Source organism: Peromyscus californicus, unplaced genomic scaffold (assembly GCF_007827085.1).
Source record: "Peromyscus californicus insignis strain IS unplaced genomic scaffold, ASM782708v3 Scaffold_4__1_contigs__length_199733344, whole genome shotgun sequence".
NCBI classification, from domain to species: Eukaryota; Metazoa; Chordata; class Mammalia; order Rodentia; family Cricetidae; genus Peromyscus; species Peromyscus californicus.
The window spans coordinates 76,536,486-76,559,099 of record NW_026294562.1 but is presented as its reverse complement, the minus strand read 5'-3'; the positions used below and the strand labels follow the sequence as shown (position 1 = coordinate 76,559,099).

General features: G+C 53.4%; 3 protein-coding genes across 13 annotated transcripts; 2 read left to right on the top strand and 1 right to left on the bottom strand.

Moving 5' to 3' along the window:
* Positions 1–3,945: 3,945 nt before the first annotated feature.
* On the top strand, positions 3,946–9,457 carry Doc2a (double C2 domain alpha). Of its 6 annotated transcripts, none has more exons than XM_052713801.1 (11): positions 3,946–4,064; positions 5,106–5,386; positions 5,824–5,903; positions 6,069–6,143; positions 6,257–6,366; positions 7,698–7,824; positions 7,902–7,961; positions 8,041–8,204; positions 8,290–8,371; positions 8,462–8,558; positions 8,648–9,457. In XM_052713801.1, exons 2-11 carry the CDS (start codon positions 5,119–5,121, stop codon positions 8,782–8,784), a joined length of 1,200 nt encoding a protein of 399 aa, XP_052569761.1. In that variant the 5' UTR covers positions 3,946–4,064; positions 5,106–5,118; the 3' UTR covers positions 8,785–9,457. The 6 variants fall into 6 exon arrangements, with proteins under 6 accessions (XP_052569761.1, XP_052569759.1, XP_052569757.1 ...); XM_052713799.1 differs by lacking the exon at positions 3,946–4,064 and adding an exon at positions 4,181–4,309; XM_052713797.1 differs by lacking the exon at positions 3,946–4,064 and adding an exon at positions 4,204–4,309 and having other exon boundaries at positions 5,040–5,386.
* Positions 9,181–19,158, bottom strand: Ino80e (INO80 complex subunit E). Of its 3 annotated transcripts, none has more exons than XM_052713806.1 (7): positions 18,951–19,158; positions 18,722–18,792; positions 18,477–18,529; positions 14,710–14,788; positions 14,510–14,621; positions 14,056–14,172; positions 9,181–9,742 (listed from the first exon to the last, which is right to left on the bottom strand). In XM_052713806.1, the coding sequence occupies exons 1-7, from the start codon at positions 19,029–19,031 to the stop codon at positions 9,521–9,523; spliced, it is 735 nt and encodes a 244-aa protein (XP_052569766.1). In that variant the 5' UTR covers positions 19,032–19,158; the 3' UTR covers positions 9,181–9,520. The 3 variants fall into 3 exon arrangements, with proteins under 3 accessions (XP_052569766.1, XP_052569767.1, XP_052569769.1); XM_052713807.1 differs by having other exon boundaries at positions 14,056–14,121; XM_052713809.1 differs by lacking the exon at positions 14,056–14,172.
* Positions 19,159–19,625: 467 nt separating this feature from the next.
* Hirip3 (HIRA interacting protein 3) lies at positions 19,626–22,095 on the top strand. Of its 4 annotated transcripts, none has more exons than XM_052713794.1 (6): positions 19,626–19,741; positions 20,041–20,149; positions 20,382–21,267; positions 21,339–21,504; positions 21,582–21,680; positions 21,752–22,095. In XM_052713794.1, exons 3-6 carry the CDS (start codon positions 20,551–20,553, stop codon positions 21,913–21,915), a joined length of 1,146 nt encoding a protein of 381 aa, XP_052569754.1. In that variant the 5' UTR covers positions 19,626–19,741; positions 20,041–20,149; positions 20,382–20,550; the 3' UTR covers positions 21,916–22,095. The 4 variants fall into 4 exon arrangements, 3 of the variants coding, with proteins under 3 accessions (XP_052569754.1, XP_052569752.1, XP_052569753.1); XM_052713793.1 differs by having other exon boundaries at positions 19,676–19,940; positions 20,408–21,267; XR_008213147.1 differs by having other exon boundaries at positions 19,673–20,149; positions 20,408–21,267; positions 21,586–21,680; positions 21,752–21,865.
* The last annotated feature ends 519 nt before the right edge of the window (positions 22,096–22,614 follow it).

Here is a 22,614-nt window from a genome sequence, read left to right as displayed (position 1 = left end):
GGGCCTTCGTCCCCTCCACTCTCCTCACTAGAGTCCCTTTGGTGATGTCCACCAGTGGGGGTTACTTCTTTTTCATTTTGTGTCTCAGCAGGGTGCCCTGTCCCTCACTCCAACACCCCCCTCCCCAGTTTTCCAGACTCCTTGTTGCCTGGGCCTTGGCCTTCTCTTCTCATATATATTCCCTCTCCCTAGGTGATCTCATCCATTCTCGTGGCTTTAAATACCATCTATATGCTGATGACTCACAAATGTATATTTCTAGCCCAGACCTCTCCTCAGAGCTCCAGACTCCTATACCCAACTTCCTGCTTGATGTCTTCATGTCCAAAAACATCTCGAGAGCAATAACCCTACAGGAAGCTCTCTATTCTCTTACTCCAAACCTGCTCCCCTCTCCTCATCTCACCCAATGCTTCCATGATTTTCCTAGATGTTCTACCAGGAACCTGAGGATCATCTCAGGTCTTTCTTCTTACCTGACAGTCCCCAAGTGAACATCTGCTGGTGCCATTTCCAACAGAAAGCTCGTCTGTCTGGATGTGGTACACAACTGTAATCCAAGCACAGTAGAGGCTGAGAATCAAGGATCCCAATCAGCCTGGGATGTATACCAAGATCCTGTCTCAAAGAAGACGAGGAGGAAGATGAAGAGGAAGGGAAAGGAGGAGGGCGAGGCAAGGCAGAAATCTCAAATGTGATCCCCTACTTCCCTCTCTAGGTTTCCCTCCTGTTCAAGCCAAGGCCCTTCATCTGTTGACTGCCACAGACTTTGGTCTGGTTGAGCCACACTGATTCCTGCCTCCTGAGACCCAGCTTCAACCATTCAGCAAGAACCATTCAGACCCAACGACCTACATGAAAGTCTTCTGTATGAGAGCTCCCCCGGCCAGCCTGTCTACCCTGCTCATCCCATTTCCCGTCCTCCAAACTTTTAGGCACACTGGTTTCAGACCACTCTTTGTATTCTAGGTTCTTATCAATTGATTAATTTTTCTGAGATAGGATTATGTTTCCTAGCCCAGGCTGGCTTCAGGCTTGGGATCCTGCCTTTGCTCCTGAGTGCTGGGATCACAGGCATGCCCTCCGCTCATACTGTTTATAAGGCTTACTCGACGTCCTGACTGCCTCCCAGATGCTCTCAGACCTTGTCTGAACTGCTCCAGCTCCACTCTAGGCCCAGTTAATGCCTCATCTTGGCAATGTCAGTTACAGACACATTTCTTGTAGGAAGGGAGCCCTGAGGCACCCAGGCTGTGGGCCGTTCTTCATCCTTCCCCCCACCTCACTGCTGGAATCGTCTGTGTGTCTGTCTCCCTACAGGGCCCCGAGGCTGGAGGTTGTTGCCTAGAAGGTACTCAAGAAATGATGGGGTAATGGGACGTAAGTATGTTGGGTATAGAGCTTTTCCCACTCTGAATTGGGAAGGCTTTGCAAGGCATGCTGGGATGGGTCCAAGCTGTGCACATGAGAAGCCAGAAGTGGGGGATTCACAGATCACACTGCTCCCTTTACTGCCTCCCTGTTTCCAGGCCAACAGCACCCTTGCTCTGTAGTTCTGGTTGGTCTGGAACTCACTATGTAGGACAAGCTGGCCTAGAACTCACGGACAATCTTTCTGCCTCTGCCTCTGGAGTACTGGGATTGCAGGCAGGTGCCAGCAGACCTGGCTTCTTGCTTCCTTCCTTACCCCAGAGAGTTAAGAAAGGAGCCTCATGGCGGCTTGAAAAACTTCCTGCTTTAGGCTGGGGGCTACGGCTCAGTGGAAGGATGCACACTTAGTCTATACAAGGCCCCGAGTCTGGTCTTGCACACACAAATGGACAAATTTAAAACTTGAATATGTACTGATTTGTGTCTGTGTGTACCAGCATGTGCCATGGCCCATGCACAGAAGTCAGAGGACAACTTGTAGGAATTCTCTCCTTCCTTCAACCGTGTGGGCTCCTGGAAGCAAACGCAAGCTTGTGTGGCGAATGCCATCATCACCTGAGTTATTGCACTCCCTCAAATGCATATGGTTTTTTTTCTTTTTTTTTGGTTTTTCGAGACAGGGTTTCTCTGTATAGCTTTGCGCCTTTCCTGGAACTCACTTGGTAGCCCAGGCTGGCCTCGAACTCACAGAGATCCGCCTGGCTCTGCCTCCCGAGTGCTGGGATTAAAGGTGTGCGTCACCACCACCCGGCTTCAAATGCATATGATTTTAACGTGCTCTTTGGAAAAGGCGACATGCATGTGGCACGATTTAGAAGCATTCAGATGGCACATACTTTTAATCCCAGTGCTTAGAGATAGAGGCAGACAGATATCTGAGGCCAGCCTGGTCTGCATAGTGAGTTCCAGGCCGGCCAGGGCTACATAGTGAGACCCTGACTCAACAAGAAAAAACACGCAGAAGGTTGCATGTTGGAGGCTAAGTCTTTCTTATGCTTGCCCTTCCCTGCTCCTCAACAACCTCACTCTCCAGCAGTCACCATAGTTACCACTTTCTTGTGCAGTCTTCTGGAAATAATATATGCACAAATAAACATGTGTAAGGTCTTTCCCTCATTCAAATGGCAGCGTTCCATTGTGCTGCTCTGACTCTGCATCTTGGTTTAAGTAGGAATGAGACTGCGAAGATGCTTCTGTATGTATGTATGTATGTATGTGTCTATTTCTATCTGTCTACCTAAAGCCTCCTTTTTCACGGCTGCATACTATTTTGATATGAGAAATTATGCCATAGCTCATTAACCAGTCTCTCTTGCATAGACATTTCATTTGTTTCCTTTTTAGAAGTTGTAGCTAAGACTCTTTAACTTTTATTATTTTGTATGTCACCTGGTATATGTATAGGATAAAGTCAGAGAGCTGGGATTTCAGGGTCAAAGAATATGTGTATCCATTGGCATCCAGCGTCAGACCAGCTGCAGCAGACTGTCACTAATTTATTCACCCATAGTCTTAGTGTGCTAAGTGTGCTGACACTTTGCCCATTTGGTAGGTGACAGGTGTTGTGTTATATAATTTGACTTTATAGTACTCTTACTTTTAAAAAGTTTTAAAATACAAACACAACATTTCCAGATAGCATTTACCATGTTATCTTTTTTATTCGGTGCTGGGGAATCAAAGCCATTGCATGCTAAGCACACACTGTACCAGGGCCCCCAGCCCTTGACTGTCTTCAGTGTTCAGCATAGTCACATGTTGGGCAGCAGAATTTCTCTGTTGAGTCCAAATATTTAGGGAGGCTGATTTAATGTCAGGCCCAGTCTGGGGCACTTGGGACTCAGAGATGAATCAGTCCCTTCTCACTGCGACAATTCCCAGGCTGATAGGAGACAGAATGTAAACAGGCAGACACAACTGTCATCAGAGCTGAGTCTGAGGGATCTTCCGGCTAAAGGGATAAGAGGAAGGTAGTTGTGGGGGGGGGTGCTCCCGAAGACTGCTAGGAAGGGGTGACTTGGAATGACCTGGGAAGAGCAGTTCTCAGGAGCAGAGGACCTGAGCAAAGGCCCAGAGGCCTAGAGGTGGAGGCGAACTCTGAAACTGCAGGTTGTGTTACCTTCCTGCGGTGGGCAGGGAGTTCCTGGCTCGAAGGGTCTCTCCGAGGATTTGGTCTTTCCCGGAGGTAAGTTTAGGACACAAGAAGGCCAAAGGTTAGAGCTGAAGCCTCCAGCAACTCCAGTCTGTAATCCCAGTGAGGCAGGAGGTCCAAGAGTTCAAGGCCAATAAGAGCTGCCCACCTAGACCCATTCAAATAGTAAAAAACAAGACGGAGGCTACTGGGAAGCAGTGTGGCCGCAGACTCTCCATGACTGCAGGTTCAAGCCCTGAGGTCCTCCCCCGCCTGAGGGACAGAACTGGGAGCGGCAGAGGGTGGAAGGAGGTGTGGGTCTGGTAAAGAGACCCAGGTTCCGGGGGCTGGTTTGGGTCACAAGAAGGAAAGGGGTTTGGGGAAGCCAGTCTCCTTCGAATGAGGTTCCTCAGAGCAGCAGGAGCCGCAGGCAGGTCCCTCCTTTGCTGGCGGGTCCCTAGGTCACTGCGGATCTCTAAGCCACGCCCACGGACACCGAGGGGTAGGACAGCTGCCCTCTTTCCTTCCCCCTTGGGTGCTTTGTGGGTTGGGGGGTGAGCGTGAGCACCAGCGTCGCTATGGCAACTAGGCCGGGTGGTCGGGCCCTGGAGCCCTGGGAGCCAGGGAAGGCGAGAGGCGGGGCGGCGGGAGGCGCCAGGGCTGCGCGGCGGGGCGGGGGCCCGGGTCTCCCGGGAGGAGCTGGGGAACACCGGGCGCCTCTCGCGGAGGTGCACGCCAAGTTCTCGGGTGAGTGTGCACGCGTGTGAGCCGGCCCGAGGAGCACGGGCGGGTGTGAGGGCGAGCACACGTGTCGGGTGTGCACTCGCGTGCGCTCTGGGGCCCTTGCCTGGCCCTCTGCGCCCCGCGCCCCTCCCGGCCGCCCGCCGCAGCTCCCGCCACTCCCGCCCCGCGCCGCCCGCCCGCCTCTCGCTCGGTCCTCGCCCGCCACGCCGCAGTCGCCGCCGCCGCCCAGCCTGCGCCCGCGGGCCGCCCGTGCCGGGCACCTGTTGGAGGCCCAGGGACAGGTGCGGGGGCCGGGCCGGCCAGGGGAGCGCGGGTGAGGGCGAGAGGAGGAGACAACCGAGGCAGGGGGGTTCCCACGTTGGTAGAGCGATCGGCCCGGGTTAGGGACTAGGTAGGCAGGCAGAAGCTTGGGCTGAGTGAAGAGAAGCCTGGAGAGGTGGCTGACACCCTGGCCAGCCCCCGCGCCTGATGGAGAAGATGGCCAGAGCCTCAGAGCAGCAACGGAGGGGAGCTGTGGGGTCCCTGGAGGTTTGAGGGGATGGGAACAGAGGGGGAACCCAGGATGAGAGGAAAGTCCTGGAAAGGTGACAGAGGAACAGTGTACAGGCAGTGGGCAGGGTTAAGGGCAGTCACGACCTGTCTGCCAGGACTCATCTGGCAACTCAGCCAGCCCCTTGGGAGGCCTCCTGTCTGCCCACCAGCTAGCACAGATCACCTCTCCCTTGACACCCAGGAAGGGAGGGCAGTGAGGTTCCTTCAGACCCCAGCCAGCCACTCCAGCTCTACATCCGTCTCCCAGCCAGAGGTGCTGCATGAGGGGCCGTAGGGGCGATCGCATGACCATCAACATCCAGGAGCACATGGCCATCAACGTGTGTCCTGGACCCATCAGGCCCATTCGCCAGATCTCCGACTACTTCCCTCGCAGGGGGCCAGGACCAGAGGCTGCTGCCGGCAGGGGCTGCGGGGAAGCCCCAGCTCATCTGGCCCCTCTGGCTCTGGCCCCCCCTGCGGCTCTCCTTGGGGCCACCACACCCGACGATGGAGCTGAGGTAGACAGCTACGACTCAGATGATACCAGTGAGTCTGGGGGCTCAGCGGGCTTGTGGGAGGGAGCAGCCTCCCGAGTGTGTGTGTGTGTGTGTGTGTGGAGGAGGGTGGGGAGGAGGGTGGGGAGGAGGGAGGACAGTCCTGCCACCACAGCTGCAGTCTGGGTGCAGATTACAGCTTCAGCAAGGCTCAATATTCAATATTTCTGCTGAGACACTCCACCACCCACACAGTCAGTTGCGGCCGAGCCAGGGACCTAGACGCAGGCATGCACACGGCTGCTCAGCCTCTTGCGCGCACACACACACACACACACACACACACACACACACACACACACACACACACACACTGGCAGGCCAGTAGAGATGTGGACGCATTCTTCTAGCCACTAGGTCTCACATACTTGACTTGGACCAAAGACTCACCCTACCTTTTTTTTCCCTCTTCTCTTCCCTTTTCTGCAGCTGCCCTGGGCACGCTGGAATTTGACCTTCTCTATGATCAGGCTTCCTGCACTCTGCACTGTAGAATCCTCAGGGCCAAGGTGCATCCCTCCTTCCTGGGCTGCTACCCTAGGGTGGGGGCTCCATCGTCCCCCAACCAGAGCAGACTCCTGCATCTCTGGAACTGTACTCTGTGGGACTCTAGTCCTGCAGGAGGAGGGAGAAAGGCTTGGGAGTCTAAAGTTCCCTTTGCACCTCCCCCCCAGGGCCTCAAGCCCATGGATTTCAATGGCCTGGCTGACCCCTACGTAAAGCTGCACCTCCTCCCTGGAGCCTGCAAGGTATGTCTCCTTCCAGGATTGGCTTGTCTTATGGGTTGTTCCTCCCAGCCCCCACCTGCAGCCTTTGGGGCCCCAGGGTCCATGCATCAGAGCCCTTTGTCCCCATGCCCCAGGCCAATAAGCTAAAAACTAAGACTCAGAGGAACACACTGAACCCTGTGTGGAACGAGGAGCTGACGTACAGCGGAATCACGGATGATGACATCACTCACAAGGTGCTCAGGTGAGGGCTTTTCCTCCAGCCCAGCACCTCTGGGATAGCTGCCATTGCAACCTTTGGCTGGTCCTTCTCCCTATGCCCCATTAAACCTGTTTAGCAACACTCCACAAGAGTCAGTGGCTGCCAAGCTCCCTCAGCAGCAGGGCCAAACGTTCCCACTGGTCTTTAGCAGAGGACTATTGGTTTGGCAGCTGAAGGCCTTATCAGGGGTGCCGAATGTGCTCTTGGCTTCCTCCGCCCAGTTCAATCTTTGATCGCAGACTCAGCCCCAAACCTGCCTCTGGAAAGGTTTCTCTGCTCTCCAAGACCCCTCCTCAGAGCCGTTGGCTTCGGTTGTACCTACACACCTCAGGCTGCCCATCCTGTTCCACATCTACCTATGTTCTCCGAGGAGGAAAGTCTTCCCAGTCAGGGAACCTGCCCCGTCACCCTAGGTGTGAGAAGTACCCCCAAGAGGAATGCGGCCACTGAGTTCAGGTCCGGAGAGACCTCGTCCTTTATTCTTGGGTAATAGGGAGCCACAGAGGGTTTCTTATCACAGAAGCATGGTTGTCAGAGCTGTGCTACAGAGCTCACCTTGGTGTCAGAGGTGGGAGACCAAGGCAGAAGCAGCAAAGTGGCCTCATGTTCCTCAGGGTAGACAATGAAGCCTCAGGGTTGCAGAGGGCAGTTTTTGTTTTGACAGGGGCAGCCCAGGCTAGCCTTGAACTCAGATCCTTCTGCCTCAGCCTTCTTAGCGCTTGGCTCACAGTGTGCCACCATAGCCTGTTATTAGGGAGCATTTCTTTGCTTTACCTCAGGAGAGCTTTAGAAGGTGGGTATGCTCTCACTTTGCAGGTGGGCAGTTAGGTGACTTGCCCGAAGTCACACAGGTAATAGGCAGGGCTGGAATCTCAACACATCTTCATACCATAGTTACTCATCCCTTAACCCTGTACTGCTGCGTCTGGACAGGCTGGCTCCCTGCTCCAGCAGGAAAGAACGGGCCACCCAAGTCAACCAGGAGTTCTTGGCTGTGTAAAGCAGCTAAACGCCCACTGGGGACTACCACTGCTGTCTGTGGCCACACCCACCCAGCCAGCCACACCTGTGGGGTTCAGTTGGCACCTGTCCCCAGGTGGGGAATGGAGTTACAGAGCTGTGAGGGCTTCCTGTGCAGCTGGGTAATTCCTGATGGCTACAGGGCAGATCCAATAGCCCTTCTCAAGCTTCCACCCCCTTTACAGATGAGGTGGCAAATTTAGGGCAGAGCTGGGACTGGTCCGAGGACCTTTTTCTCCCTCCGGAGTGGGGCTCAGATACCCAGGGGCCCTGACCCTGCAGTTCCCTGCCAGGATCTCTGTCTGTGACGAGGACAAGCTGAGCCACAATGAGTTTATCGGGGAGATCCGCGTGCCCCTTCGCCGCCTCAAGCCTTCACAGAAGAAGCATTTTAACATCTGCCTTGAGCGCCAGGTCCCGGTCGGTGTGTGGCTAATGGGTATGGGGGAGGGCATCTGGAGAGGTCAGCTTGCCAGAACCTTTTCTTTGGCCCTCAGCTTCCTTCACCCTCCTCGATGTCTGCAGCGCTGAGGGGCATTTCCTGTTACCTGAAGGAGGTGAGGCACATCCTGAGAACTGTGTCTGGGTGGGAGAGGCCCTACACCGACCTCTGACCCCTGCATCCTTTTCTGGCAGCTAGAGCAGGCAGAGCAGGGACCTGGGCTGCTGGAAGAGCGCGGGCGCATCCTGCTGAGCCTCAGCTACAGCTCTAGGCGGCATGGGCTGCTGGTGGGCATTGTTCGCTGTGCACACCTGGCTGCCATGGATGTTAACGGCTACTCTGACCCTTATGTGAAGACGTGAGCCCTTACCCAAGCCTGACCCCAGCCTAATTGCTCTGGGGCTTAGCCTGTGCCTAACTTCACGGTTCCCCTTCCTCCATAGGTACTTGAGACCAGATGTGGATAAGAAATCCAAGCATAAAACATGTGTAAAGAAGAAGACTTTAAACCCAGAATTTAATGAGGTAAACATGACAGGGAGCAGAAATAAAGATGGGCTGGGGACAGCCATGTGGTTAGAAGGCCTGACAAGGCACCACCTGCCTTGTTCTCAGGAATTCTTCTATGAGATGGAACTCTCCACTCTGGCAACCAAGACCCTGGAAGTCACAGTCTGGGACTACGACATTGGCAAATCCAATGACTTCATAGGTGAGTGGAGGGGCCCACCAGGTTCTGGGAGGGAAGTGAGGCAGGAGAATGGGCACTGATGGGCTCTGCCTGACTTGGGTGTTCTTCAGGTGGTGTGTCTCTGGGGCCAGGAGCCCGGGGAGAGGCGCAGAAGCACTGGAGTGACTGTCTCCATCAGCCGGACACAGCCCTGGAGCGCTGGCACACCCTGACCAGTGAGCTGCCCGGGGCTTTCCCTCTGGCCTGAGTAGACAGCAGCTGCCCAGCACAGGCCCTTTGGGCCGGGTCCAGTACCCAACCTTCGCACGAGTGTGTTGCACGTTTACATGGGGTGGGCTGCCCCCTGCCCCACACTACCTGTCTTATTTTTGTGAGTCTGTGACGTGGGTCTGTCTTCTTGTGAGGACTGTGGAGAGCTATATTCACATATGCAAACTTTCTCCTGCCTGACTTGCTGTTACCTGCAAATATGCGACCACCCCATGCACAGGACCACGTGGGAGTCTCCTGCCAGCGCCCCGACCCCACCCTGCTACTCCTCTCTTGGCCTCTCCAGGCTGCCCGGCCCCCTGCTCCACAGGGAGGAGGTCGGATTACGGGAGATTAGAGGAGGACATTTCCAAAAGAGGAAAGGACAAGGAAAGAAAGAGCCAACCCTTTAATACAGAGCCTTCGTTAAAAGGCCCAGCCCTGCTCAGCTGCTCTTCTAAAGGAGTGGCCTCCACAGGGTCTCTGCCTCCCTAAGGTGTGGCAGATCCTCTTGGCCACCCATTTAAATAACTGTCCCCTGGATGGGGCTGGGATGTGAGGGCAGGCCTCTGCCACCTTCCTCGGGGACATTTGTGCATGTTTACGCCTTTTCTGATTGTGTCAGTGGCCGAAGCATGGCAACTGGGCATCAATAAACATCTCTTGAGGAAGTGGGCTCCAGTGTGCTGGCATGGCAGGAACACGGTGCAGGCTTGGCTGGCAGCACTGGGTGGCTACTCTGGGATGTCGATTACTAGGTCATCGTCTCCGTCCAGGGCATCATCCCCGCTGCCTGTATCGCTGAACATCTGCTGAGGGACGGTGCTCAGGATCGTGTGGGGGGGCATCTTGGGAGGAGGCAGGGGGGTCAGGGCTGCCCCAACACTGGCCCCAGAACCCCTGGCAGGGAAGGCCAGTGGCCCACCCACAGGGCAGTCAGGGGGTCCTACAGCCATCTGCAGTGGGGGAGAAACACAAGGAAGGCTTGTCAGATGCACTGGCACCAGGCACTTGCACAACGCCCACTCAAAGGCAGTTCAAGGGGTGGGGGAAGCCCACCGCAGCCCCTCAGTCTCAAGCCATGAAGTGCCTGGGGTGAGGGGCAGTGATGGAGGCATGATGGGGGTGGGGTGAGGGGAGGCTGACAGGGAACCTGACAGAAAAGTTGGGCTCTTCCCTCACGAGCAAGGCACCCTGGGTGCTCTGTGCCAGCTGTTAAAGCCACATTCAGGACTAGCTCAGAGTACTTTCCTCTTGCCTCTGGGCACCTTGGGTATCACCTGCCACCACTGGTCGGCTCTCCCTCCTCCTCCTGTGGGATTCACTAGTTCATGGTAGGCATCACAGGCTATCTGAGCCAGAAGCCTAAGCAGAAGCTTTGGTCCCCAGCTTCTATGGCATTGTGGATGAGCCCCTCCTTGGGACCCCAGCAGCCACCAGCCTGGGCTAGGCCCTCCTCTCAGCTCACCTGGTCTAGGTACCAGCCTCCTAACTGGACTCCCTGCCTTCAGCCTCTCCCAGCTCCAGCTCCTCCTCCACACTGCCGCCAGAGTGGTCAATCTAGAATACAAACCTGAGCATGTCACTCCTCTGCCTGAGGGTCTGGGCCTGGCTGCCCTCAGGACCGTCAGTGCAATGTGCCTAACAGGCCAGCCCCGCTCTAGTTGGCAAGGCCATGCTTTGTCCTCTGAGCTGACACATGGCCTCTGCTCTGCCAGGGCCTCACACATCCTCCCTCAGACTGCTCTCTGGGTACCATGACAGCTCATGTGCCGTGGGCACAAACTGAACACCTACTATGGCCCAGGTAACTTCTACCAATAATCTCTACTTTATAGGACTATCCGTGTGGAAACGGAAGTTAAAGGAATCGAATGCTAGTCCTCACTGGGCAGCACTCAAGGTGCCCCGGGACTGGGGCAGCAAACAACATCTATGTGTGGTCTCCACCATGGCCTGCTGGTCGCTTCTATGCCTGGCCCTGTGGCCTGCTCTCTGCTTCTCAAGGAGTCCCACCCTTACCTCTGCTTGTGCGGTGATGTGAGGGTGCGAGGGTAGGCAAAGCCTCAGGAAACATGGATGGCAGACAGGAGGACCAGCTCTGGGAAGAACCAGGACCCCTGTGCTGGTTTGAACGAGAATGCCCACCCCCATAGGCTCTTATGTTTGAATACTTGGTCCCCAGCTGGTCGAACTATAGATTTAAGAAGTCGGCCTTGTTGGAGGAGGTGTGTCACTGGGGTGAGCTTTGACTTTCCAAAAGCCTTCACTCTTCTCAGATGCTCTCATTCTCCCCACCTCTGCCTCATGGACACTAGCCCTCTCAAATCATAAGCTCCAAATAAACACTAGAGGTCGCCTTGGTCATGGTGTCACAGCAACAGAAAGGTAACCAAGACAACTCCCATGTGCACGGAGAAGCAGATGCATGTGCACATGACTAAGGAGGGCAGCTCCATGAGGACCAGGCCTCTGCTGGCTCCCCCTGTATCACCACCCTGCTCACTAAGAACTACGGTAACCAGGATTTCCTCAGTATGACCAAAACCAGCCAATGTGGCTCTATAAGCTGCCAGGGCCCAGGCACTGGCTAGGCGATGTTCTCCATCCCTCACTCATTTTAGCCTCTCATGCCCTCCATGACTGAGACAGAGTTCAGTGACATGCCCAAGGTCACATGGTGAGCATGGGAAAGAGCTGGGATTCACACCCAGCTGAGGCTAAAGCTCCAGCATTTGTGTGCCTTGGCCTTCAATATCTTACCTCTGTTCCCACTTGCCACCTCCTGTATTTCCCACCGAGGACACCTGGACTCAGGCCCTTCAGTGGTGGGTGCCTTCTGACTAAGTCTGTGTCATCTGCCATCCCTGTCATACTGCAGCTTACCTCCCCCATGTTCCTCTTTCCTCTCCCACTGCCACCTCAGCTGGGACTAGCCTGATCTTACTGACCCTGTGCTCTAACATTAACCCTTCCCTGATCCTCCCCACGCCCCACCTAAAGCAGTTGACTCTAGTCTTTCTCTACTAACCCAGTCACCACGTCTAAACATGCCAAACCTCTTACCTGTCCTAAAGGCTAGAAGCAAAATCTCTCAGGAAAGACCCGTGTGTTCTACTGCTTCCCCTAGTACTAGGGGTCAAACTTAGGGCCTTGAAAATGCCAGGCAAGAACTACTACTGAGCCACATGCCTAGTCCCCGGAGTTCATAATTAATCCCCAGGAGCTGGAGTACAGGAGGCTGTGAGCTGTTTGATGTGAGCTACTTAACTTGGGTTCCCTGGAAGAGCAGCAAACAATCTTAACCACTGGGTCATTTCTCTAATCCCTGGAATTCATTCATTCATTCACCCTTTCATTTATTTATTTTTTTCTCTCCCTCCCCATTCCCTCTTTCTTTGAGGATATAGCCCTGGCTAGCCTAGAACTCACTATGTAGACCAGGATAGCCTCAGACTCATAGAGAGTCATCTGCCTCTGCCTCCAAGAGTTGGGATTAAAGGTGTGGGCCACTATGCCAGCAGAATTCACACTCCTGGCCACTCCAAGTGCAACCTCTGCTGACTCTGCTCGTGGTGTCAGAGTCCCTACTCAACCTTGCTTCCCAGCTGACGGTCATGCCCATCTCCTTTCATCTTTGCCTCACTTCTCACCACTCCCGGGCCTTCATGGTCAGCCTTCTTCCCTTTTCCAGCCGTGCAGTCCTACGAAGCCTCAGCTCACACAGGCCACTGTCTAGTTAGCACTTCCAGATGCCCTCTTAACAAGTCCAAGGCCACTTCTCATCTCTCTTCTAAAATCAGCTTCACCCATCATCCTCATCTCCACTTCTTCACAGCTCAGGGAACAGGCCTGGAATCCTCCTGGGTTCCCTCCTCCCTCTCACAGCCAAACTGGGTCTCTGAGGAGACGCTGCAGCTCGTCTTAGACATGGATCGCCGGGGCTCTCTACTGGGTTCCTGTAGTCACTTCCTTCCCACCATCCTGACTCCTCCAGCCCCTCTACCCAGGCCTGTCCACACAGTCATGTTGCCCATGTGTCTAAAATGCAAGCTGAACTAGACCCTGCCCTGCTCACCTTGCCCAAGTGGCTCTCACTCCATCCCAGAATAAGCCTAGTCTCCTGCACCTTAAAGCCCCATTTGCTTCCCTCAGTGGCTGGGATAAAGGGCAGCCAGCATGCTCTGTTCCTCCTTGTCTTTCAACAAGCATGCTACTAGACTGAAACTCTTTCCCAAACACCTCATGGCTTGCTTCCTATATCCAGTCAATAGCACCCTAGATTATCCAGTCAATAGCACCCTAGATTATCCACCTCAAAAAATTCCATCACTCTTGCCAGGCAGTGGTGGCGCACGTCTTTAATCCCAGCACTCGGGAGGCAGAGCCAGGCAGATCTCTGTAAGTTTGAGGCCAGCCTGGGCTACAGAGCGAGATTCAAGGCAGGCACCAAAGCTACACAGAGAAACCCTGTCTATAAAAATACAAACAAAAAAAAAAACCCAACAAAAAAAATTCCATCACTCTCTTCATTTTCTCTACTAGCGTCAATCCATCTGATTTATCTTCTGCCAATTTTGCTAGAACAGGAGCTCTGTACAAGGGTTTAGCTGCCTGTTTGTTATGAGCTGCAGCACTCCAGGTAGGTTCTCAACACAGGAGGTGTTGGTTTTACCTGGTCTGGTCAATTTAGTCTAGGATACTTTCTTGAGGTCACACTGCTGTTCTGAACTGGGGGAGCCTTGATTCCACACCACAGTCCCAGCCCCAATAGTACCCAGGACCTGCACAAACAGGCTTCACTCCAGCCATGCTGCAGGGCCTGGCTGTAGAGCCAGGTTGTGAGGCATGACCTCAAGCAGCCTAACTTGGGAAGCCTTCCAAGACTGATTCTGCCACTGCCAGTGACCTTCTGTGCCCAGCCTTGGGCTGAGTCTTCGCATTTCAAACCAACCCTTCCAACTATGGTATCAGCTGGGGATGCAGCCCAGGTGGTAGGGCGCTTGCCTAACAACACGCGCGAAGCACTGGCCCCAACCCTCAGCACTGCATAGAGCAGATGTGCTGGGCACACGCCTGTAATCCTGGCTCTTGGAGAGTGGAGTCAGGAGAACCAAGAGTTCAAGGTCATCCTACTAGCTCATGCTACAAGAGGCCCTTTCTCAAACAGAACAAAACACCCAGTCTCTGTGCAGGCCTCGTCTTAAGCTTCCTTTAGATGAATGTCCTGCCTTTGTGGCCCCTCCCTACAGTCCCCACATCAGGGTACCTTGAGTTTCCGGGGTAGGCGGGGCCGTTTCTCCAGCTTGGGCCTCAGGGGGCTGGGCTCAGGCAGCTGCAGGGCCAGGTAGTCAGAAGGGAATGGGGGGTAAGGGGGAGAAGCCAGCTGCAGGTAGGAGTAGGAAGATGGAGATGGGAAATGGAGCAGGTAAAGGCGAGGGGCGAAGGGAAGAAATGTACACGGGAGAATGGAAAACAAAAGAGATGCTGATGAGTGTGGTTCCCAGGGCTCCTGCGAACGGGGAGGGGACAGCAGCAGGACTGGGTCCTGGGTCTGCCCCCAGCCTACACAGGAGAGAAGCAGGCACCTGACTCACACCCTCCAAAGGCTGCTCGCTGCCACATGTGGACACGCTCTGAGACCTAGCCCCTTCGCCCAAAGGATACCCACTGTATTCCCAGGCACGGGAGCGTACTGCCTCCTGGTCTTGATCCCAACTCACCGAGCTCAGGTATGGGGAGGGAGCTCCAGAGGGCTGCAGGGGAAATCCTGTTGAAGGAGGCAAGGAGAGGCTGGAAGGGGATGGGGTACCCCCCATTGGAGGGCTTCTCTTCCTAGAGAAGGGATAGGGAGAAGGGTCAGAGGCAGCTGGAAAGCCCAGATCTCCCACCCCTGCCCTGGAAAATGATGGCTCCTTCTTACCTCTTGGGGGCTGGTGTGTCAGACAACTTGGGCGTCCCCTCGGTCTCACTGTTATCTGAAGATGCAGTGGCATCGGAATCTGTGGGGAGGGCTGGTCAGTGGGGCTGTAGAGTCTCCCAGTCCACCTCAGAGGACTGTAAGCTCAACACTCCAGAAGGGTGCTAGGGAAGGAGCCTTCCCAGTTGGCACACATGCAAGCATGTGATTCTGGGGAGTCCTTCGGTTCTCACACCTACTTCCTACTTAGGTACCTATGTCCATGGCACACATGCCAACACTTGCCATATGCCAGGCTCCTATACGTACTCCTGGTCTTTTTAAGCACAGAAAGGGGAAGGGATGCACATCACATCTGCTTTCCGGATGGCCTCACCAAGCTCAGAAGGTATGTATGGAACCTGAACTCAGGTCTGTGGTGATTCTTTGACCATCTTAGGCCGCTCTTTAATGTGCCTCTAAGTAACTTTCAGCTTCTCCTCCATTTTTCTCATTCAGGGACCCACTAAAACACACCTTAAAACTCTTATTTTCTTCCTCTCCTCCAGATCTCAACTGCCACAAGTTCAGGCCACCAACATTTCAAAATCACCTGCTCAGCCATCTCAGCACTGTCTACCACCTACTGTTCAACCCAATGTACTAACTCTGTCCACAGGCTTTAGCAGTGTTTCCTACCTGTCTTCAGTCCACCTTAAGGAAGACTAAGGAAGGACTCGCCCCAGGGCCCCCCCCCCCCACACTCTGGCTAATTGCTTTACCTCAGAACTGCAATCATGGCCTCCAAGAGTACTCTTCACAGCGGCAGGCCCTCATTCTTCCAAAAGGAGATCTATTTCCTAGCTCAGTGTTCTTCCTAGAAGGCTTGCCTTTCACTTAGCAATCACTGTATTACTCAAATCCTTGTTTTATATTTGAGACACAGTCTCAATATATGTGTATCCCTGGCTGGCCTCGAACTCAGAGAGCTCCTCCTGCTATTGTTTCCCTAACATAATACTTCTTTATGTAGGTGTTTGTGTGTGAGTGTATGTATGTGCACCATGTTCATGCCCAAGCCTGAGGGAGCCAGAAGAAGGCACTCAACCCCCCGGAATAGAGTGAGGTAGTTGTGAGCTGCCATGTAGGTGCTAGGAACCGAACCTAGGTCTTTTCCAAGAGCAGTAGGTGCTCTAAACCACAGAGCCGTCTCTTCAGCTCTTTGGTTGCAATTTAAAGTTACCTGCTAAAAAATATTTAAGCTGGGCCGGGCACTGGTGGCGTACACCTTTAATGCCAGCACTCAGGAGGCAGAGGCAGGTGGATCTCTGAGTTTGAGGCCAGCCTGGTCTACAGAGTGAGTTCTAGGACAGCCAGGACTACACAGAGAAACCCTCTTTTGGGAGAAAAAAAAAATGTTAAATTGGAAAAATAGTAACCCATGCTTCTTTCTGTCCCTTTGTGCACACCAACCTGGAATAATCTCATCACATTTTCACCTAGAAAGCTCCAGCTCCTTCTTCCCAGGTCAACTGTTGCTTCAGTTCCTAAAAACCCCTTAAAATGGCTTTTTTCTCATTCTTACACAATCTAGACACTACATGCTTCTGTGTGATTTACAAGCTAGAATGACTTTAACACTTGGCTCGTTGTTATTTTTAGTCAGGATGTCTGTAATCCCGGATGGTCTGGAACTCGATATGTAGACTAGGCTGGCTTCTAAATTGGTGATTCTCCTGCCTCAGCCTCCTAAATGCAAAAATACAGGCATGTTCCACTATGCCCAACTGGCTTTCATTTATTTGTTTTTTTGAGACAGAGTTTTACTTTGCAGCTCAAGTTGGCTTGGAACTTAGAGCTATCCTCCTGCTTCATCCTCACAGTGCTGAGATTATAGGTACAGGGCACCATGCCCAGGCAGCTTTTGCATTTGTAGCTTTTTACTTTTACTTATTTAGAAATGGGTATTATGTAGCTGAGGTTGGCCTTGAACTTCTGGTCCTCCTTCCTCTACCTCCCAAGGAGAGCTGGGATTAAAGGCCTGTACTACCACGTCTTGCTTTTCAACACCCCACACACACTCGCCATTTTTGAAACATGGTCTCATTATACAGCCAGGTTGGAACTCACTTATCTTTTTTTAAAATTACACGTACTTATTTGTGTGTACATGGCGCACACAGGCAGAGAACAGCCTAAGGAAGCCATTCTCTCCTACAGTGTGGGTCCTGGGGACTGACTCAAGCAGTCAGGTTCAGTACCAAGTGCCTTTGCTCAATACACCATCTCAAAAGACGCTGGGTGAGGGGCTGGAGGAAAGGCTCAGTAGTTAAGAGCATTGGCTTCTCTTCCAAGTACTCCCCTCACTGACCACAAACACTTATAACTCCTTTTAAGAGAGCCAATGCCCTCTTCTGGCCTCCAGAGGGACTGCATGTACACGGTACACAGACGTAGATGCAGGCAAAACACCCATACCCATAAAAATAAACATCTTTTAAAAAGCAAAGGAAGCTGCAGGGGCGTGGTGATGCTGTGTGTGGTGGTCCAAGCACGGAATCCCAGCACTGGAGAGGCTGAGGGGAAGAACTGTGAGTCTGGGGCCAACTAAGTACAAATGAAGAACACATTTCAAAAAAATGTGCAAACAATGAAGGCTATGAAACTATATAAATTCAAAATGTAATGCTCACAAATAATGCTCTAATAAACACAGCCATTTGTTTATTAATATGCTGGCTATGGCTGTTTTCACACGAGCAATGCAGTTTGCTTCAAAGATAGTATCTTACAAAACCAAAAACACTGACCCTTTGCAAAGGAAATTTTTCAACTCCTGTTATACTATAATTACTACCATTTAATCCTGTTTAAAATTTCATCAAACTCTCAATATCACTTAAAATTCTAGTTTGTTTCTTAAAAAAAAGTTCAAGTGATTTTATTACATCACTGTTAGTGTTCGTGCACTGTTAGTGTGTTTGTGCAGACGCCCACAGGCTAGGGCAAGGGGTGTGAGCTTAGAGTTTTCTCCTCCTTTGTAGGTTTTGTATTTGTTTTTGCTTTTTGATTTTTCGAGACTGAGTTTCTCTGTGTAGTTTTTGGTGCCTGTCCTGGATCTTACTCTGCAGATCAGCCTGGCCTTGAACTCACAGAGATCTGCCTGGCTCTGCCTCCCGAGTGCTGAGGTTAAAGGTGTGCGCCACGACCACCCGGCTGTAGGTTTGTTTTTAAAGACCGGGTCTCACTCATGGACCTTATGCTTCTGCCTCTTAAGTGCTGGGATTACAGGCATGGGGTAGTACCGCCTTTCTAGTTTATTTTTTCACTTATTACACATTACAGGGATATAAATGACAAAAGGCCAGGGCTTCCTCCATTCTGCCAGCCTGTGCCAAGCACAGGGCCTGGGACACAGTGGATAAATAAATACTTAAGACTCTCTGGGCATGGTGGCATGTGCCTTTGATCCCAGTACTTGGGAGGCAGAGGCAGGTGGATTTCTGAGTTCGAGGCCAGCCTGGTCTACAGAGTGAATTCCAGGAAATCCAGGGCTACACAGAGAATAGAAAGGAAAAAAAGAGGGGGTGGGGAAGTAAGGAGAGAGAGAGAAAGGAAGACAGGCAGACAAGCAGGCAGGGGCGGGCCGGTGAAGGCAAGCAACAAGGCTTAAGAACTACTGGAGGGGCTGCACCAGCTTCCACATCCCAAGAGGATGGATGGACCCAGGAACGATTGTTTAAAGTGCCAGTATCTCATGTCTTCCTGCAAATGTTCATGACTTTGCTCACCGGAAGAATCTTCATCCACGTTCTCATACTGCAGAAGTCGATCTAGAAGGAAACTGGGAGAAGCGGGAAACAGAATGATTATTCTCATTTTAGCAATGTTCTCTGGCTAGATAGCTATCTAGTTCCTCCTAGACGGCCCACTGGATCCTCCTGGGAGTGCACGCATTTGTGGTCCTATTCCAGGATGGAGAGAGAACGAGGATTCCCTAGGTGTAGCATCGCCCGTGTCCCTCAACAAACCTTACCTCTTGTCCCGGGAAACCTTCAGCAATTTCCTCTGCGCCTTCCTGAGCTCCTCCTGGAAGCACTCGTGTTCCTGTATCGGACAGGGAGGGTGCTGAGCTAGGAGCAATCCGTAAAAGGCCCAGAACCCGGAGACATCTCTCCCTACCTACCCCCTTTACTACATGGGTAAACTGAGGTCCTCTCAGCTCTAGGCCTCACACTCCACAACTTCCCCACACCAGTACTCACGTAAATGAGGAACTTGAGTTTCCGCTTCAGATTCCTGTATTTCTTTTTGTAGTCCACTTCGCCGTCCGCTGGTCCGTTCATGACCCGCCTGGGAATATCGCCCCAGAGCACAGTCCCGCTAGCCAGAGCCAAGTCGGCCCGGCCTCTTACACTTCCACTTCCGGAGACTTGGCAACGCCGTACGAAGCGGACTACAACTCCCGGCGTGCTCCGCGCGCAGGGAGCGTCTCCCACCGCCCGCCTTCAGGGGAAGACCTGGAAGGAACGCTGCTTCCAGTGGCTTCGCGGTCCGCTGAGGTCACAGAGGAGCCGGACGCTGAAGGGCGCAGTTACTGGTTCTAAACTTATTTGGAGTCTTAAAAGAACCAGAAATTCGGTGTGTTGGCGAGAATACGCTTCCCCTCCTGCCTTTCGAAACAACGGAGACCTAACTTGGTGATCCTGACTACAGAGCAGCGTGACGAGTTGATTACGTTACACCCAGAGATTTCCAGGGGCGAATCGGCTTCTAATGAGACTTTTAATAACTAGTTTTAAGAAAGAGCAGAAACCTCGAGACCCACCAGCTGCTTAGGGGAAGCAAGATCTGGCAAAGTTCGAGGTCCCAGGGCTCCAAGTCGGTGGCCCAACGGCCCCGCCCCTCACAAAGCCGCCTCACTGCGCGTGCGCACTGAAGGCGGCCCGGAAGAAAAAAAGGCGGGAGCCACCAGTCCCCGGCGGCGCAAAATGGCGCCGGGAGGTGAGATGCCCGAGTTCAGGCGCAGCTTCTTCCGAGGTTGCCCTGGCCTCAGGTGCATAGGGTGTTAGAGTCTGGGTTGGAAAGGGCAGGGGTTGGGCTGGGACTCCTGTCTTGGCACGTGTCTTTGGAGCACGGCTACGCACTCCATTGTGCGACTTAAATTTTTGAGCCAAGTGGGCCGGGATCACCTTGAACCTGAGGAGACGCAGGCGTTGAAGTGGCTGGTAGAGGAAGAGCTGCTGAAGATGCAGGTGTGGACGTGTGCCTGGGCCAGGCGAGACAGGGTTTGTTGCTGAGGGGTTGGGACAGGTCACAACCTTGGTTCGGTTTGCCCTCATGCTGCACCCACAGGCGGATGCTGGTACCAAGGAAGGAAAGCTAGACTTTATCAAAGTGAAGAGGTCTCCTGCTCCCTGCAGTGACCCAGAGAGAAAAAGGTTCCGCTTCAATTCAGAGTCAGGTTAGTGCCTCCTCCCCTTCTTCTCTGTGTCGTTGGTTTATTCGAAAGGCAGTGTGCATGTATTGCATTGCCAGGCAGTCGATGGGGGCAAGCACTGAGTCAGGAACCAGGTGGAGCCACAGCTCTGGTGCTTCCTGCTTTCCTTCACTCTTAACTAGAGCAGAGCTAGAAGTACCCTATCCCAAACGTCAGGAACAGGAGGACCTATCCCAGCCCCGTCCCCATGTTCCAGACTCCAGCCCCGTCCCCATGTTCCAGACTCCAGCTCTACACCACCCAGTCCAGACTGCTCAGGACCCCCAACCAAGAACAGCACAACCAAGAAGTCATGTTCCAGGAGAGCTTTAAAGAAAGCCGTTGAGAGCACAGATGAAGAGCAGCAGACAGACCTGGTTGCCAAGATGGGATTAGAGGAGAGCAGTGAGGAGGAAGGGGAGGGTCCTGTCAGAGCAAGTAAGGTCTGGAAGGGAGAGAACACTGAGGAAGAGGATGCTGTGAAAAAAGCACAGAAGGGCAGGGCTAAAAAGCAAGCTGGGGCCAAGAACAAGCAAGCACCTGGCAGAGTGGCAGCCAGGAAGCAGCAGGTCAGGGAAGAAAGTGAAAGCTGTGAGGAAGAGGCCGTGCAGGGGAGAGCAACCGCAGGGGGAGGCACGGGTGCTGAACGCCACAGGGAAAGTGAAGACAGCGACGAGGAGCCCCTAGCCAAGAAGAGGGGGCACCGGGAACCCAGACCGAGGGGCAGCAACGGGCAGAGGGTGAGCTACAAGCAGAAAACGGGAGGCTCGGGAGGCAGTGAGGATGAGAAGCAGCGGGGGGCGGAAAGTAATGGGGACAGCAGTGGGGAGGAAGAAGGGAGCTCCCCGAGGAAAAGGAGCAAGGACAGGCCCCAGACCGCGAGCAGTGAGGATGGGGGAAGCAGCCTACGGGAGCTAGCGACTGCCCAAGGAACTACAAAGACAGGCACACCAGACAGCTGTAATGGCGAGAGTGACGGCCAGGCAGGAGAGCGCACCAAAGAAGAGAGGAGGAACCGCTCTTCCAAGAAGAGCTCCAAGAAAGGCAAGGCACGAAGTTCCTCCTCCTCATCAGATTCCAGTCCAGAGCCCACCAGCCAGAAGGTGAGAGGGCACGCCAGGTGGGTGGCCTCCTGGTGAAGAGGCTGGACCTTGAGCCGCACATTCCTTCTTAGGCTGGGTCTCGTCGTGCAGAAGACCATCCAGCTGTGGTGAGACTAAAGCGTTATATTCGGGCTTGTGGTGCCCATCGAAACTACAAGAAGCTGCTGGGCTCCTGCCGCTCCCACAAGGAGCGTCTGAGTGTCCTCAGGGCTGAGCTGGAAGCGCTGGGCATGAAGGGTGAGACTGGTATGCCTGAGAGCTGCTGGAGGGCCTGGGCACTGGGGAAGAGAGGCTCACCAGCCACTTCTCTCCAGGCAGTCCTTCCTTGGAGAAGTGTCGGGCCCTGAAGGAGCAGCGAGAAGAGGCAGCTGAGGTGGCTTCCTTGGATGTTGCCAATATCATCAGCAGTTCAGGTAAGGAATTTCCTCTTCAGGAAAGGAAGAGGCCGGGGTCAGGTAACTAATTTTCCTTCCCCACCTCCCAGGCCGATCACGAAGAAGTAATGCCTGGAACCCTTCAGGGGAAGGAATCCCCCCAGGGGAGCTTTATCGCCGAACCCTGGACTCAGAAGAGGAGCGACCACGCCAAGCACCTCCAGACTGGTCCCATATGCGGGGCATCATCAGCAGTGATGGAGAGAGCAGCTGAACTCCATGCCCCAAGGTGGACCTTGCCCTGTTATACAGAGAGCCTGTGGCCCTGAAGCAGCTTTTGAAGAGAGCTAAGTTGTTGGCACAGTACTCAATTTCTTGTTCTCTAGGGTTGTTTTGGGGGTTGGTTTTTTGTTTTGTTTTTAGAGTCAATAAAGTAATGTTTGTAATTACTTCATCGCACCTGGTCCTCAACTCTCATGCCCTGTTCTTTGGGGCCAAGAAATCAGGAAGTTGCTCTTGCCACCAGCTGGTAGTCTAACTCTTTCTTAGAGATTCCCAGTAGCCCCAGTCCCTGGCCCGCCATCCAGTCCTCACCAGGCTGTATCAGAGGACATGACTGTTCCTTCCAGTGTGACCAGGTGGTTTCTCTATCTAGTCAAACTGGCCTGAACAACGTGAAGCTTAACACACGCCCCCCCCCCCACCCTACCCCCCATCCCCAGCTCAGCTCATCTTCCTTCCCCACAGCCTCCAAAAGGTAGGTATAGTAGACCTGACTGACCAATCCGGGCATGGCGAACCTCTGCAGAATTCAGTGTCCAGGCAGGCATCCAATAAGATAAGACACGGGCTGCTGGGGAGTTTGCACCAAGGCTTTCTGAGAAGCTTCAAACCCAAAGCAAAGCAGAATTTGAGGGATCAACAAGCTGACGACCTCCCAATCATACATGCAGTAACTAAAATTACTAGGATT

Coding starts and splice junctions, on each gene's coding strand:
- Doc2a (XM_052713801.1), top strand. CDS start 5,119: ATGAGGGGCCGTAGGGGCGATCGCATGACCATCAACATCCAGGAGCAC. Junction 5,904..6,068: donor GTAGAATCCTCAGGGCCAAG/GTGCATCCCTCC, acceptor CCTCCCCCCCAG/GGCCTCAAGCCCATGGATTT. Junction 6,367..7,697: donor ATCACTCACAAGGTGCTCAG/GTGAGGGCTTTT, acceptor GTTCCCTGCCAG/GATCTCTGTCTGTGACGAGG.
- Ino80e (XM_052713806.1), bottom strand. CDS start 19,031: ATGAACGGACCAGCGGACGGCGAAGTGGACTACAAAAAGAAATACAGG. Junction 14,173..14,509: donor CCTCCCCATACCTGAGCTCG/GTGAGTTGGGAT, acceptor TCCTACCTGCAG/CTGGCTTCTCCCCCTTACCC. Junction 9,743..14,055: donor GCCTACCCCGGAAACTCAAG/GTACCCTGATGT, acceptor CCCCCACTGCAG/ATGGCTGTAGGACCCCCTGA.
- Hirip3 (XM_052713792.1), top strand. CDS start 20,026: ATGCTGCACCCACAGGCGGATGCTGGTACCAAGGAAGGAAAGCTAGAC. Junction 20,150..20,407: donor CCGCTTCAATTCAGAGTCAG/GTTAGTGCCTCC, acceptor CCCATGTTCCAG/ACTCCAGCTCTACACCACCC. Junction 21,681..21,751: donor CAATATCATCAGCAGTTCAG/GTAAGGAATTTC, acceptor CCCACCTCCCAG/GCCGATCACGAAGAAGTAAT.